The sequence below is a fragment of the Coturnix japonica genome, chromosome Z (assembly GCF_054131305.1).
Source record: "Coturnix japonica strain WE chromosome Z, WE-NBRP24, whole genome shotgun sequence".
NCBI lineage: Eukaryota > Metazoa > Chordata > Aves > Galliformes > Phasianidae > Coturnix > Coturnix japonica.
The window spans coordinates 8,231,790-8,247,854 of record NC_140702.1 but is presented as its reverse complement, the minus strand read 5'-3'; the positions used below and the strand labels follow the sequence as shown (position 1 = coordinate 8,247,854).

Sequence of the window (16,065 nt, the reverse complement as noted above, 5' to 3'; positions counted from 1 at the left end):
CGTGTAATTACTTACATTCTACATAACGATACTTGATAATAACTTAGAATTTCAAACTGTATGTACATCTGAGTATTTCTTAATGACCACAGAGATAGTAATAGGTTCAAAAGTACATTGTTTCTTAGACTTGGAGAGTGATGCTACAGATTCTGTGGGCAGATCTGGTCAATGTTAATAGCACTGAGTTTATTAAATACTGGTAGCATCCACAGGCAACTTTCTACGGTCAGGATTTTGCTGAATGCTACTTACTTTACAGAGCTGTTTGTCAGCCGAGAAGTTTTAAATTGGTAAGCACAGTTTGCATGACGGTGACTTCAGCTATGTGACACAGTATTTATCTTGCTTTGAGAAAAAAACTTGAAAGAAGGTGAAAACACACTGAGAAGTTGTGAATTTTAGATTTATTGCTAAAGAGCTTTGGAAGCTAACAGTGAAACCCCACAAACCACCTGTTTGTCCCAAACAGACCAGCAAGAGTTGAAGGAAGAAGACAGAGCTCCAGTGCAGAGAATGTGGCTGAAGAGAGCTCTATGGTTCTGTAGAACACATCTTAGAGGCAGCCATGAGGACATCAAATTATATTCCAGAGCTACAGGAAGGTAAAATTCCATTTGTCACAAAGTAGCTGGAAAAAATATACAAATATATTAATAAAAGTGGCAAGGATTTTAAGTAATGTGCATACTTGCTAGAAATACAAGCAAGCATTAGGAACTTCAGATGAGTTTTTCAGATTTTTAAAGACCCTCATCAGGAAGGCCAGTGGTGTCCTGACTTGCAACAGAAATGGCCAGGAGGACCAGGGATGTGGCTATCTATCTATCTGCTAGTACTTGGCAATGGTGAGACTGAATCCTGAGTACTGTGTTCAGTTTTGAGCCCCTCTTAACAAGATGGGCATCGACTTGATCAAGTGTGTGCAGGCAAGAACAACAGACCTGATGATGGGATGAGAAAACATGAGTTACCTGGAGTGGCTGAGGGGCTATTTAGTCTGGAGAAAGGGAAGGAAGACCTCATCACTCTGTACAGTGGAAAGAAGGTCACAGTAAGTAGGGGGTCAGTCTATTTTGTCAGGTGGCAAGTGGTAGTGTGCAAAGGAAGGGCATCAGGTTGTGCCTTGGGAGGGAAAAAGAAAGTTTAACGTGGCCAAGGCCAAAAAACCATAAATGCTAAGGTAATTTGCAGTACACCATTTGTTCTTAAAATCAAAGATAGCTTGTCTTTAACAACAAAATTTCCTCGGCTGTTCCATGTAAGACAGCTACTCCCTGTGAAAAAGACATCCCGCAGCAGAAGTATAGAATGCTATAATCCCATAAGTACATCTCTTCTGAAACTAATAAACTCTAAGAGGGGGAAAAAAAGGGGATGAAATTAACCAGCATGTAACAAGTAAATTTACTAGGAACATTGTATTAGCCAACATGCAAAAATAAAAGCCAGAAATGGATCTGTTTTCCTATTAACTTTAAGCAAAATGCAGAACAAGAACACGCTGAGCTAATCTAAGCCCTAGTAATTACAGCACTTGAATCAGAAATGTGATTGGCATTACCAGAGCATAACAGGGTGATGGTAGGACACATGGTAAGTCTGTACCTCGGGTGGGAGGGGAGACACAAATATTCACTACCTACAGATCCCTGAGGATTTCACTGAGACTGACAGTGGGGGGAAACACAACTTACTGCAAATCCAGGATCTTCATTAAATCTGTGCATCAGTGTTCAGAGTCATATTGAGGCAGTCTCCTGGTTCCCATATCAGTACAGGATTAAATCAAAGAGCAGAAGTGAGAAGCAAGAATCAGCACAGCTGCTTTTCGGAGTGATGTTTTAGCAGTCCATTATCAACTGTGTGCAAAGTCATCAGTGCCAACATAATGTTTTGTGGTCTGGTTTCACTTGTTCATCATAAAACAGCTGTAAGGCCTTTGTTGGATTGAAGCAGTGATGATGTTGTTAAGGTATGGCCTGGTTAGAATTGAAAAGATGATAATGCAAAGTGACTTTTGGCTGTTGTCTGTCAAACACCTTGCAACCCTGACAGAGTGCCACGTGAAATATACATGTTAAAACATTTGAAGATCAGAGAATAGAAAAGGGTGTTTACAGCCATATCCCAGAACACTACAAAGTCTGGCAGGAAAAGTCTTAGGTTTTGTAGACCTTTGTTAAAAGGCTTCTCCAAAGATGATGTGTTCTGTGCTGCACAAGCTTTCAAAGACTAGTTTAGTACAACTGGCAATTAGGTTTACACAGACGGTCATAAATTACAACAGGACACTGTCCTTTGATCTTACACTGTCAAACAGGTACTCAGGTACTTCTTTAAAAGAACTCTTGACTTCTCAGAAGTGGTTTCACCAGTTAAAAAAAAAAAAAAAAGAAATACAAGGATGCCATTCTGACTCTAACTCGGTATTTCTTTACAAAGCAGCCTATTATAACAATTAAAAACACTGGCCTCAAATTGAGGCTGACTATGAAAAGTGACTCCACCACCTCCCTGGGCAGCGTGCATCAAGCTGGAAGTTGCAGAAGTCTTGTAAATAAACACCTAAAAAAAACCCCAAGCCCACCAACTTTGGGTAAATGACCTGAAGTGATTTTACTTCAGATGTGAGCAAAATCATCTATCATCAGAATTCTAAGCCAAACTGGAGTTTAGTCAGTGTTGAGCGCTATTGGCCTTACAGCTGCCTTATAGGTATTCGCTTAACTCAGTCTCTGGTGTGAGTCACAGAGCACAGCAAGAAAATATTCCCTACTATCCTTATTATTTAGATTTTTTTTTTTTTCCTCAGAAAATGAAAAATAGCAAGAAAAGTTTGCTTGTTTGTTTGGGTTTCTGTTTTTTTTTTTTTTAATTTATTTTCTAAACGTATATCTTTCCATACAATGCTTAGTGACAAATGTGAAAAGCAACCCTGAAATACACTAGAAATACATTCTAAATATGCTTTGGGAGAGGAAGGGTATATTTTCTCTGATATAATACACAAGCAGCCTCATTTTATCTTTATTAAAAGAAGCATCTAAAAAAACCCACATTTATTACATTCAATCAAAGTCTGCTACCCTTTTATCATCTTTTTCTAACAGGATTATGATGCTCTCAGCATCACAGCTATTACAACCCCTGATAAGGTTACAGCAGATATACAGAACTGCATCGTCTGTTGTTCATAAAAATTAGGCTGAGTTTCACACGACAAGAATCAGAACAGGGCAGAACTCAGGCTGGTTTTGACCAGAAAAGAAAGAGACATATGGGAGCTAAAGCTAAGGGAATCAGGCAGCTTCTTGAAAAGGTCAGGCAGCTCCGTGAGTCACATGTGCTTCATCTTAAAGGACAGACCAGCACAACGGAAGAGCAACAACAACAAAAAAATCCCTGTAAGAAGAATGTGGTCAGATGTGCTCTGAGACTTAATCCAGCCATGTTGATTGACGCCAATAGCAATTCAGGTTCTATTTTCTATAGGGAACGTGCTGTGCTTATAACATTGGTACTAGACTGCAGCATCATTCTAATGCATTCTTTTTTTATCCCTCCCCTCTAATCCTGTATGTGCAGGCAATCATTTGAGTAAAATAAGACAGATATTAACTGACTGTCTCCCGAACTCTTATTGTAATTTGAGAGTTTTTTGAATGGGCCTTGGATAGGAACAAAATATTACAGACCTACTTCTTTTTTAACTCAGTGAACAGAAATACTGCCATCCCAACAGCAAGGCTTTTCTGGTAGAACCATGTCTGTCCGGACTCAAGACTCAGTGGGATTTAGGTGAAATCTGGGTGTAACAGAAGATCACTCCTTCACATTCCAAATTCTTGATTAACTACAGACATGCCTACGCACACCTATGCAAGAAGTCACTTACATACAACCACAGCTACATCCATAGTCTGCTACATTTCTCCTGACCTCAGTTCATCTGATGTCTGATGCTTTCCATTTCACTCTTCTGGAGATACAGCTGAAAGCAGCCCTGTGGAGAAGGACTTGGCAATCCTGGTGGATGAGAAGCTGTACATAAGCCAGCAGTGTGCGGCTGCAGCCCAAAGGCCAGTTGTATTTTGAGCTGCATTAAGAAAGGGGTGGTCAGCAGGGAGAGGGAGGTGATTGTCCCCCTCTACTCAGCTCTTGTGAGGCCCCATCTGCAGTGCTGCATCCAGGCCTGGGGCAGACAGCACAGGAAGCACCATAATATCTCCTGGTTACTCTGGAACGATGGACAGCTATTTTTACAAGCAGTTCAGTCCGACTGATGAACACAGATTGCTCTTAAGAGCATAATGCTCAGGTGTAAGGAGGGAATAAACATCTGAAAGGGCTACAGGACATGGAATTCAAGTTTATATGAAATTCCTCAAGCTCACCTTTCCCATGCCTCATTTTACTTATCTTAATGTTCTCTGATTATGAATGTACTCATCAACATTTAAAGAGCTGTTGCCTGTAATTATAGATGACACCTGCAGAAGGTATTGAACTCCACTGCATTAAACAGGTTAAGAACAATTGTGGCGACTGGAAAGCATAAAATTCAGCACAAACTTATTTGAAGTAGATAACAGTCAGAAAGAATATAACTTTACTCATTTGTGCTCGCTGGTCTCTTGCTTCAATCAGTGGCCTCATAAACAAGTGAAGAGGACACACATCTGTCGATCTGCAATTTAAGGTTTGAATGATGAACATAATTGCAAGCCAGCTGGAAGACTGTAATGAACATGTGGAGAGGAAAAAGAGGAATAATAAAAAAATGGGCCATAATTAAAAAGCACAGCAATTCATGTAGCCAGATTTTGCTTTAACACAAGTATTCCTGGAAGACAAACAACTGAATTCTTACCTGGAATGCCTATAATCCAGATTTCACATGGATGCCCACACAGACCGTTATTTACATGCATATAGAATGTATCAAAACATGGTAGAACATATGTTATGATGAACAGCCTTGCTCTTCTCTGTAATAAACAGAGTGTATGCACCATTAAATTTTTTACAGCTAAGGTGCATATAAAGGCCTCACTATCTTCTAGACAACATTGCTTTATCATAGTACCACAGAATGGCCTGAGTTGTAAAGGGACTGCAATGATTACTTGGTTTCAGCCCCGCTGCTATGTGCAGGGTCACCAACCACCAGACCAGGCTGCCCAGAGCCACATCCAGCCTGGCCTTGAATGCCTGCAGGGATGGAGCATCCACAGCCTCCTTGGGCAACCTGTTCCAGTGTGTCAGCATCCACTTAGAGAGTTGGGACATTTGGGAAACAAGAGGGGCTTTGCAATCCAAGGTAACAGCATTTTTTAGTTGTGAAAAAAAGCATTTAAAACAACAGCTGCCCTGAGCACACGCACCAAGAAAGTGATGAAGTGACTAGCTCTCTCACATCTCTGTGCCTTGTGTGGAAATGGATACAACAGCATATGGTACTGCAGCCTGCAAATGATGAGGGAGACCCTAAGAACTGCTACAGATGAAAGATCTGGAAAGGTTTGAAACACAAGCTCGAAAATCAGAATGATGCCATCCCAAATGAAAGCAACTGAAAACCTTTGAAACAGCAGCCTATTGAACTGTCTGTCATTTCCCTGAATATATCCTTTTAAATGTATTTCTTTATTTGTTTCTGACTGTTTCTGTCACCTACAGAAAACATCTCATTACGAAATATAGCTGCTTTCCTGGACACGTAGCTATTTCCTCATTAATTCTTTAAACACATTTTTAGGACATGTATTTACACAGGAAAGGTATACATAGAAAATCACTTCTCATTTATGTGGCGTGCACAGATAACAGAGCTGCAACAAATTGGTTTTTCTAATACATTTTTCTTTAGAAAAATAAAAATGTTTGTCATAAGAGGCACCTTCCTGTACGTGTCACAAAGCTGCTTCATAAGGGGGAGCTCTGCAGTACAGACAATGATTAGAATCAACATAAATGTACTCATCGGCTTCGGATGGGCCCTTTGAGGCAGCAAACGTCACCTCACTTGTTGTGTTTCCCATCTACTGATGGTGCAGTTTATGAGAGAGACTCCAGCTGACGTGTGTCAGTTTAATACTTCTCTATCTGAAATAAAGCATAGGTCTTAACTTAGGCAAGAAGAAATAATTTTGTGGAGAACTGAATCCACTGTTAGAGTTGTAACATCTGTCCTCAAAACGTCCATTCATTTACAGTCTCAACAGGCTCTTTGACAGCTACAGCCCACTCAGACAGCTGGGCTGGTGTCACATCTCCTAGTTCAGGCTTGAAAATATTTATCTTCCATTTCCAGGTGTTCACATAACAAGTATACACAAGCATGCTTTCTTCAGGAAAACATGTGGACACAGATATCCCAGCTCTGCCCATACGAGTGAACATAATTGCTATCATCATGATACCAACCTTTATGAGCATACACTTACATTATTATATATTATTATATATTAGATATTACATATTATTATAATATATTACGCCGTGTAATACCTCTCAGATTAAAATGTCCTTCAGCATCTCCACGGTCCATCTTTGTTGGACTCTCTTGAGTATGTCCATGCCTCTTCTGCACTGTGGAACTAAACATGGATTATACTGGTGGTAAATACAGACATGAAAGTGAGAAACACATGCCATGAGGAGTTCAGACACTTTAACAATAGCTGTGCCAGTTGCCTCTTGCCATTTCATATGCCTAAGTGCTATACTCACGTTTCCAACCAGTTACATACCTTTGCATCCCAGTGTTCCATATTAAGAGAAACTGTTAGCCAGTATGAAAGAATTAATGAACAGATAAAGCTTTTTTCTTCTAAACAGCCTTCTGTAACACTCAAGCAATTCCTTTTGATAAAATTGTGCATGTAGAGATTATCACGTTTTCCAAAAAACAGAAAGCCTTCAGTTTGAAAAGCCCTAACTGAAATAATGAGGGAGCTATGTGAAAAAGCCTCACTGAATGTCCATGTAATTTACAAAAGTTAGGAGTGATCTCACATATAGGAGTATATTGGAGTAATACATCAAATACAGGATTGTCTAAAAAAGGTGGGCACAGGTGAAGATTAAGTGCTTTCTCCTGTACAGAAAAAAAACCCACAACACCACAGTGCAAACACATACAACGGACTTCCATTGTTTAGTGGGACCATGAGAAATTAAGACAAAAAACTTTTAAATAACAAGCCAGCTAGATTCATGGGAATCAGGATGTCAAAAGTAATACTAATGAAGACAAGCAGACACACAGAAGTTATCAAAGAGGTATAGTCATTTAATTTTCTTTAGAATTAATACAGAAATATATGCATCTTTGTAAGAATTTTTTATTCAGATAAAGATGTATAATGAGAGAAGTATCATTCTTTACTGCTGTGGAGAAACAAAGGAGGAATATTAGTGGTTATGGTCATTTCATGATTTTGCGCCTACAGCAAGTAAAACAGCTTGTATATTAGCAATATAATGAACCGGATTAATGTTAAGTAATCTGCAAAATGTTTCAGTTGCTCCTTCTAAAGTTATTTATTTTTTTGCCTGCTGAAGTTATTCACTACTGAGGCAGGTGATCAAGGAGTTGAGTTCAGAGTTTGGCATAATCTTTCAGGATTGTTTCCAGTTTCTGGCTCAGCATGATGTTCCCCTTCACTTTCAGTTTACCAGAAAAGAATGCCTAGAAAGAGGCAAGAAAAGGAAAAAAAATGCATTCACCTTCCTATCCAATATCCAAAGAATTGCTGTTACCAAACAAAAATGCAATGAAAATTGGGGTTGTTCTGTGCCATTGTCCCTAGCTCACAGAGCTATACATGCTGTTTCAGTCTATTCCAGTATTTTTTTCCAAGTTTTGTTAAACTGTGGCTTCACGATTTGAAAAGCTCTTCAACTGTTCTCAAAGGAAATGCTTTTGCATAGCTCCATTAACTTGAAATAGATTCAAATCAGGAGGAGAGAGACGGCAGAACAGAATTTAAATAGATGCTTATAGCTCCTTTAGATGAGAAAACTCCGCATCAACTCAAAGGAAATAATAAAGTCCCAAGAAGAGATAATATGTCTGAATTGCAGTCACAGCTCTCTTGCATTCTGAAGATTACCTGTCAACATCTAGGGCTTGGTTTATGCCCTGTGCTTGCTATATACTGAGGGGCACAAAGGATTTTATTTCTGTGCTATCTGGACTTACAACAGACATTTGCCATCGCTGTTAGTCTCCAATTTTAAAACCAATTCTCTATCAACTTCTGTTTGGGATCAAAGAAAACAAACTGTTCATTATATGATGATGTAATTGAAGTTCTTGTTTGCTCAAGCGTTAATCTGTAAGCTGAAATTCTACTTTTGTGACAGTTTAATTTACTCTTACACAAGGCACCTTTATTGGTAAAACCAGAAATTTTAAGCAGTTCTTTATTCTACAAAACTGAAAGTACAAGCTCCATTTATGAAGCTTGCTTAAATCTTAAAACAATCCAATTTTGGTGAATTTATGCATTTATGCATCACTCATCATTTTTCCTCACAGCAGTTGTAGCAGAAAATCAGGGTAGTGTAACAAATACCATCTTCCTGTTCTATGACATATCGAAACTCCTTACAGATGACTCCTTACAAATCCTATTGTGAAATGTCAGAGGGGAAAAAAGAAAAGAAATAAAAAAAACAAAAAAAAACTTTGTTATGTTAGGCTTCATATCATTTGAGGTACTGTTGTTCTCCTTAGAAGTAAAGATGGCATAAATTCCTTTCCATGCCTTCTGACTAATTCAGTACAAGGTGTGCTTACACCCAGCATTGCAGGTTTTGGAATGCAAACAGTCATGAAGCCAGAACTTGATTTCAGGCAAACTTCCCAGGCAAGTAAGTCTGTCAAAAGCATTTTACCTTCTGGGGATTGGTCTTTTGTTGCACCACATCCATAAAATCCTGGTCAGAGAGTGTGAAGGTGGTATCAGCAGAAGTTCTCGCAGGTCCCTGGTACACAGTTCCAGAACCATTTTTCAAGTCAATTGCTGAGAAAAAAACAGCAAAACATAGTTTTAGTTCAAAATAAAGACGAAATTTTTGGTTTATAGAACACTCCACACCCATTATTACAAAGCATCCAGCATAAAACATAAATGTCAAGCTAATCATTATTTAGAAAATGAAGGTTTTTCTAATTCTTCTTCTTTAATGAAAGAAAATAACAGAGGTCAGGAAAAAAAAAAAACACCCATTCCTGTGCTGCCTGAGCAGATATGTTCAGATAGTGCAAGTGTATGCATCCTGCATGCCTGCAGTTAAAAGTAACTGAATTGTGGTAAGTCCAAAATTTGAACATTTTTCTCAAGTGGAGATTAAGAACGTTTTATCCTTTGGGTTTTGTTTTGTTTTTAGAGTGCAGACCAGAAGAGACACAATAAAATGTAACTGCTGCTCAATTCGCGCCGCACCTAGTTTTAAAGTAATCAAAGGGAGAAAATACCTACATTACCTTAAAAAACCATGCCCTTTTATTTTTATGGACGCAAAATTTATGCATCAGCATTGCACGACTCTACCTTGTCATTCAGACTTTTCAAGCGTCTGCTTAAATAACCATGCTAGATTGAACTTTTGATATTCAAATTAGACTGGTCCTTGTCCTTAAAACATGCTCCTTTTAGCATAGGGAATGATTAAGGAGCACGTGCACTTAAATCTTATTTTTAAATAGTTCCACACACAGCTTTCAATAATTTCACTGTCATCAGCATGGTTTAACACAGGTATCACAGCAATTTGGATTGGAACTTTAGGGGATAAAAGGAAAGTAAATCTACTGATAACAACGGGCAGGAAAATGCCTGTTTAAACCAAAACAGACAATTGTTTGGTATTGAAACAGTTCTTAAAGGAAAAAAACATAATAGGAAAGTTCTCAATGAACTTTCAGCCCTTGGGTTAACTCCAGAAAGCAGGCTATCCACCTGAGGAGGAGGGGAGCTCACAGGAAGGACTGCCATTTTAAAACTGCTGCACAAACATAAGAAAACATTTTTAAACATCTAAGAGTCCCAAGTTATTAATGACTGCAAATATTCCAAAATTGTAATGTCAACAGTAAAGCTGTGAGGTTTTTAGATGGTATCCTTTAGCCAGAGAAACCAAACGTGATGGTTGTTCAACACATGTTTGCACTTTCCTTATTTTGCCTGACAGGCAAACACAGCCTGTTCTGTTTGGTGGAGAGAGCATTTCAAGCCTTGCCAAACATCTGTCCTTCTTTTCTGGAAAGCCAAAAATTTCCTAAGGTGCCTGGAGATTTGGAGTGTTGTTTTCCCAAATGAAAAGCCCTGCCAAAATAATCTATTACAGGTCTAACACTATCAGGTATAGTGTCACTTGTTTAAAATATTTTGACAGGTTATGCTCTGCCAATTCTTTCTCAGATTTTGCAGATTCTCAGCCTTTCTCTTTATGTATTTTCCTTCTGACACCCCTCTTTCTTAAGTACAAAACATAATCACTACTGAAGGATATAACACCGCTAATCAGGTACAGGGATTGTCAGACAGCTTCTTTTAGTTGCCAAATTTTAAGGCAACTGCCTAACAGCAGAGACTAAAAACCAGCTCACCTTTTGTTTTTCTTCTTCTGAATAGTATTTCTGAAAGGTTAACTACACCAACTCTGTTTGTCTGAAGCAGTTAAATCTTTCATTTCCTGAAATTTGTTCTAAATATATATATATATATATATTTTTTTCCAGTTAAAATGAAACTAGAAAGAGAATTAAGTGTGTGGTAATGTTCTGTGAGGGAAATTACATACTACACAATTATTACTCACTTGATTATTTACTACTAAAACATGTTGTAGTTTCAGAAACAGGTTTAATGTACATCACTAACTTGACACAGTAAGAATAGAAGGGAAATTACTCGAAAGCAGATAAACAACCTTGTAAAAGAACAAAAGCATACCAGCAGTTAAGATATAGCTATTCGAGATACAAGTAAAACTAAGAAATACTCTAGACTTCCTTGTTTCTCTCCAAAACCATTCACAGCTAGTGAAACAAAACATCAAGTTCTGCTTCTTGCCAGATCAAAGATCATTTGCTTGGCATTAGGGCCACATCAGGTTTTCCATACCTCCTTTGTTTGTGAGCTGTATAATGTCCTTTTAAGCCATAAACCATAACACTGTCACTTAACTGAGCTCAGTTTGAGCCATATAAACTGTGCTGACGAGCAAATCCTTCTGTCTTGGCTCAACCTCAGATGGCTGCCAGGAGCCACAAAGCCACTCTTCACTCCTGCTCCTCACCAGGATGGAAGAGAAAGTACTCTGGAAAATCTTGTGGGTTTAGACAGTGACAGAGCACTCAACAGATGCTATGTTTGGGAAAACAGACTTGACTTTGGGAAGATGTACTTCATTTGTTTTCAGGTTAGTGAGAAATGGAGACTCAACTAAAAATATCTTCCCATCTTCAATACAGAAATGGGGACTGTGTTCAGCCCACTGCCATTCTTCTCTGCTATTCCTCTCACCTCACTCTTCTCTATAGGTCCCTCAGGACAACCTACTCCTGTATGGGCTCTGCTCCATGGGCCATCACCTCCTTCAGGCCACATCCACTGCTGCACCTCCAGGGCTATGTGTTGAGATCTGCCAGACTGCTACATGTGGAGCCCAAGGGCTGTAGGAGACAGCCTGCTTCAGCATGGACCTCTTCTGGGCTGAAGGGAACTTCTGTTCCCTGCCTGGAGCACCTCCTGGCCTCTTTTTGCATTGACCTTGGTGCCTGCAAGGGATGCTTCTCAGAGTTTTGTCACTTCTCACTCTTAGCTGCTGTGTGGTGTTTTTCACACTTTCTCAAATGTGCTGTGACAGAGAAACTACTGACTGAGCTCTGTCCTGAGGTGGATCAGTTTTGGAGTTGTGATGGCTGTATCCAACATGTGGCTAGCCCTGGGTCTCCTTTCACAGCGGCCAACCCCTGAGGGCCACCTACTTAAGAAAACCTTGCCACATGCAACCCAAAGGTATAAATTCACAAAATGCACATGTGCTCTTACTAGATGCTTAGAGTTTCTAATCAACTATTTTTAATTACTTTTTCACCTTAGAAATAAATAAACATACAAATAAATATAAATAAATAAGCATAATTCCCTTTTTTTAATGCTTCATTTTATACTTATTATTTTTTTTCTTGGTTGTTCTTAATCCCAGCCTGTTCTAAAAGTGAACCTAGATGGTGAAAATGTGATTTAACACCTCCTAAGACACAAAAGACACACTTTACTCTATTGAGCACCAGCTAGAAAGGCAGCTTTGATATATCCCAATTATATTTGTTGATTTGTCTTAGTATTGTAAAGTTTAGAAGACACATTTTGAATTAAACGTTTTAACCACTGTGACAAATTCTAAGATATCTGAACAATAAAATACATAATACATTGTGTTGCCAGGGCTGTTCTCTCTACTAATTCACATCTGAATCACATCAGCATTCCTTATCAAATCACTCCTGTAAATAACTGCAAGCTCCAAAGGCACAAGAGCATCTTAAAATACTGCATGTCCATGGAACACATTCATATGAAATCCTTAAAATCATTGTTAATTAAAAGTTATTAGAAAACTTTAAAATTGATAGCCTACTGCTATGTTCTATTCCAGCTATACGAAAACTATAATTTCCATTTCCATTTTATTCTCTTAAATAGTGTTACTCAATAAAGAAGAAAAAATATACATAGAAATAAGTAAATACCAGCAGTCACAAATGAAGAGCACTGTAACAAAAAATCTTGCCAGTTTCATGAAAACATGAAGGATCTTCTCCTGAGACTACAGTGCCAGCACACAGAAAAGTGGATATAAATAAGCAATGAAAGAAATGAGCTGAATACCAGAACAGATTCCAACCTTCAGAGCAGAAGAATTCTTTCCAAAGTGATTTAAGACCAAAGACGATGCCTTCCTGTAAAGTATACCTTTATGAGACTAAGGCAAATAATACAGCTGTCTGCTGCAGGAAATGGTCTTGAAACAAGCCTTCTACATAGGTCTCCTACACAAATCTCCTGGATACATGTCTCTGAGATTAAAGCTTCTATGTTGCATAGCCATTACAGTGGTCACCTTAATAATGATGGGATACTGGTGTGTCTGTGACCCAAGTATTTCCTCAGCTGTGTGGTAGCCTGCCAGCACACCTCCACAGCTTCCAAAAACAGCTGAGTAGCTTCAGGATGTCCCAGCTTTACCCCTACCCACAGCTGACTTGCTCCATATAAAAAAAAGAAGTTTGAAACAGAGGCATGCTACTACTTCAATACTCTGTGAAGGAACTTAATTTAAATGAAACTTAAAGCTGAAATCCCATTTCAAAATCAACTAGCTTCTCAAATACGTAGAATTTCAGCATTGCTCACCCAGTAAACAACAAAATTAAGCAGCTCCAGCACATGAAGCAGTAGCCAACCTACGATTTTTTTTTTTTTGTTTCTAATTACATATGGAAATGCCACATGACAGTAAATACACAAAATTATTATTCTCCTTAAGATATGCTCGTCAGAGAAGTAATTCAAAGCTCAAAAATGATATTTATCCAGATTAAAACCCTATACAATGGCTTTCAACAGCAAGTAGCCCAAGAATTGAAAAATATAACATTTATTACATGGCTTTCGCCTTTTTTTTCCCCCTCACCCGAATTCTCCCTTGCAGAAGATAAGCAGCTGCAATATAAACCTCAGCCTGAGAGCAAACAGAACAAAGTGTCATTCACTGTTCATTGCCCAGAGTTACTTTGCATCTTAAATTATTAAGCAGCTTCATGGTAATTTTAGAGACAATGAAATGCACATAAACTTTCCTATAAAAGTTTTATTTTTTCAAGAACTGGAAAAGAAGAGAAATATTTTATGCCCTCAGCATGATGCAAAGCAACAGAAGAGGAAACTTCTAAACTTCTGAGCAATGTTCTAGAGATTCATTAGCTATCAGCTAATAAATCTCGATGGCAATGTCTGAAAACTACTGAAGCAATTGTACAGCATTAAAAATGCAGAAGAGTAGAGAGTATGCTTTAGGTATTGAATGTAATGGGAGAAGCTGCAGTTAAAGCTAGTGGGTGTCTAACAAGAATTCTGTTTTAAAAAATGACCCTTCACTTCTTAGCTTATTCCTTGCAGTTTCAATACTGACAGAATGGATATTGATTTTTTTTTTTTTCCATTTTCAGCATCCATGTAAATTAGAACAATTTGTTTCCATAAGAAGGAACTTCTACTTAAAATCAGTTGTCAACAGCTACATTTTAACACGTTTCTGACAGTGAATGAGCTGTCAAAACTTTCAGATCTTGAGTGCAAAACCAGAATTTCTATAACCATGGTTTCATACCATATATAGAAATTTAGATAAAAATAAAGATAATTGCAAATTAAAAATGCCATTACTAAAATTAATAGTATCATCAGGAGTTGCCTCTGTAAAAAGTGTTCATGTATTCTATTCAAGATAATAAGATATTTGGCTTACTGTGCAAAACAGAGATCAAAAGGTAAATAATTTTAAAAAGAAAGTGAAAAGCACTGAAGCCTTGAAAGTTTGGAAAACACTGGAATGACTGCCTGTACGAGAGAAAAAAATCACAGCAGACCATGATACTGTTTGCTTTCTCTTATCTGCTTCCCCTCTCACCTTCCTCCAAGATCTCAAAAAGCTCAAGGACATTAGCAGGAGATGCTACAATCATCAATGAGACGGCAATGAGCTACAGTGTCCAGATCGTTTCTAGCACTGTCAGTTGCTGCAGTTTTCACAACAGCACAAAGCTGTGAAAAGTGACAAATCCAAAGACCAGAAGACAAGCCAGCACAACTAGGTAATGAATTTAATAAAGGAAAGAAGCCCAGCAGGTAGCACAGGAGAGCCGTAAGCACTATTTGTACAGTCCTGGGAGGCTCTCATAAGTAGTCATAGAAAGATGATGTATAATACAACAGTTAGTACAAACTCAGAACTCAGAGAAAAACAAAAGCCTCTCCTAAATTAATCTCCTGACATTCCAGTTGTTTCAGTGATAAGAATTCTGAACATATGTTGAAGGAATATGCAATATTTACTCACATCAAACAAATTCTAAATTAATTTTAATTCTCAGTTAATTTGTTTCTCTCCAATACCATACCTATTTATTTTCCAGGATTTCACTCAAGCAAAAGAAAAGATGATACAGAAAAGTTACATCCATTTAATTATTTTTAGGCAGTGAAACATTCATTGGAAGAATGCATAGCTTCCCTCCTACTGCTTCAGTAGCAAACAAAAGAGAGAACAAGGATAGATCCTCCCTCTCTATATACAGAGGCAAAAATATCCAACCATTTCCACCATAATAAAACATGATCTCATGAATCAGATAAGGCCACTGCCCAAGCTTCAGTCTTTCAAGCATGTCTATTCTTCATTCAGTAATTTGTAGCTTACAGTCTTCCTTAACCAGAGATTTTGCACGTTATTCTTTGCCAGATTCTTCTTCCATTAATTTATCCATTCTCTGTACATAATATTAAGCCACTTAATAAAGCCATTGCAAATTTAGAAACAACAGTAAACTATGTTAATGACAATGTTATTTCCTATTTATTACTGTAAACACAATTGGCACGTATTACTTTTACTTACAGATGAAACAACAGATGAGAACGATGCAATTAACAAACTACAAGTAACCACTGTAAGTAACCACTAGGGTTTTGGAATCTAATCTGTATATTGGTAATGTATTTTCTAAAAATTCAGTCAGAAACATAGAAAAGACTTCATAAACCAGTTCTAAATATCATTTGAATTAACAGAAGTGTTAAGAGTAGAAGTCCTGAGGAATGGTAGGAATGATTAAGAATAGTAATAAGTTTCAAGACATCTTAGTTAAATTATGCAGCATCCTTTCTCTCATTTTGATTTATAGGTACTCAGCATTAACAATCTAAACAAGTATATTCAGTAAATTGAGTAATTGCTATCCAAGAGTGCATGCCTCCCCAT

The 16,065-nt window shown here is 37.9% G+C and overlaps 1 protein-coding gene and 1 long non-coding RNA gene across 4 annotated transcripts in view; both read right to left on the bottom strand.

Moving 5' to 3' along the window:
• Window positions 1-392: 392 nt before the first annotated feature.
• LOC146753704 (uncharacterized) lies at window positions 393-1,835 on the bottom strand. Of its 2 annotated transcripts, XR_014939661.1 has the most exons (3): window positions 1,698-1,824; window positions 975-1,030; window positions 504-631 (listed from the first exon to the last, which is right to left on the bottom strand). It is a non-coding gene; the product is annotated as an uncharacterized LOC146753704 (long non-coding RNA). The 2 variants fall into 2 exon arrangements; XR_014939660.1 differs by lacking the exon at window positions 975-1,030 and having other exon boundaries at window positions 393-631; window positions 1,698-1,835.
• A 5,441-nt stretch (window positions 1,836-7,276) lies between these two features.
• Window positions 7,277-16,065, bottom strand: part of HSD17B4 (hydroxysteroid 17-beta dehydrogenase 4) — a 51,674-nt gene continuing 42,885 nt past the window's right edge. For both annotated transcript variants that reach the window (XM_015849993.3, XM_015849994.3), the window contains exons 23-24: window positions 8,908-9,035; window positions 7,277-7,696 (exon numbers count right to left, since the gene is read on the bottom strand). In XM_015849993.3, coding sequence (XP_015705479.1) covers window positions 7,607-7,696; window positions 8,908-9,035 — 218 coding nt within the window. In that variant the 3' untranslated portion in view covers window positions 7,277-7,606. The remainder of the gene's footprint in view (window positions 7,697-8,907; window positions 9,036-16,065) is intronic.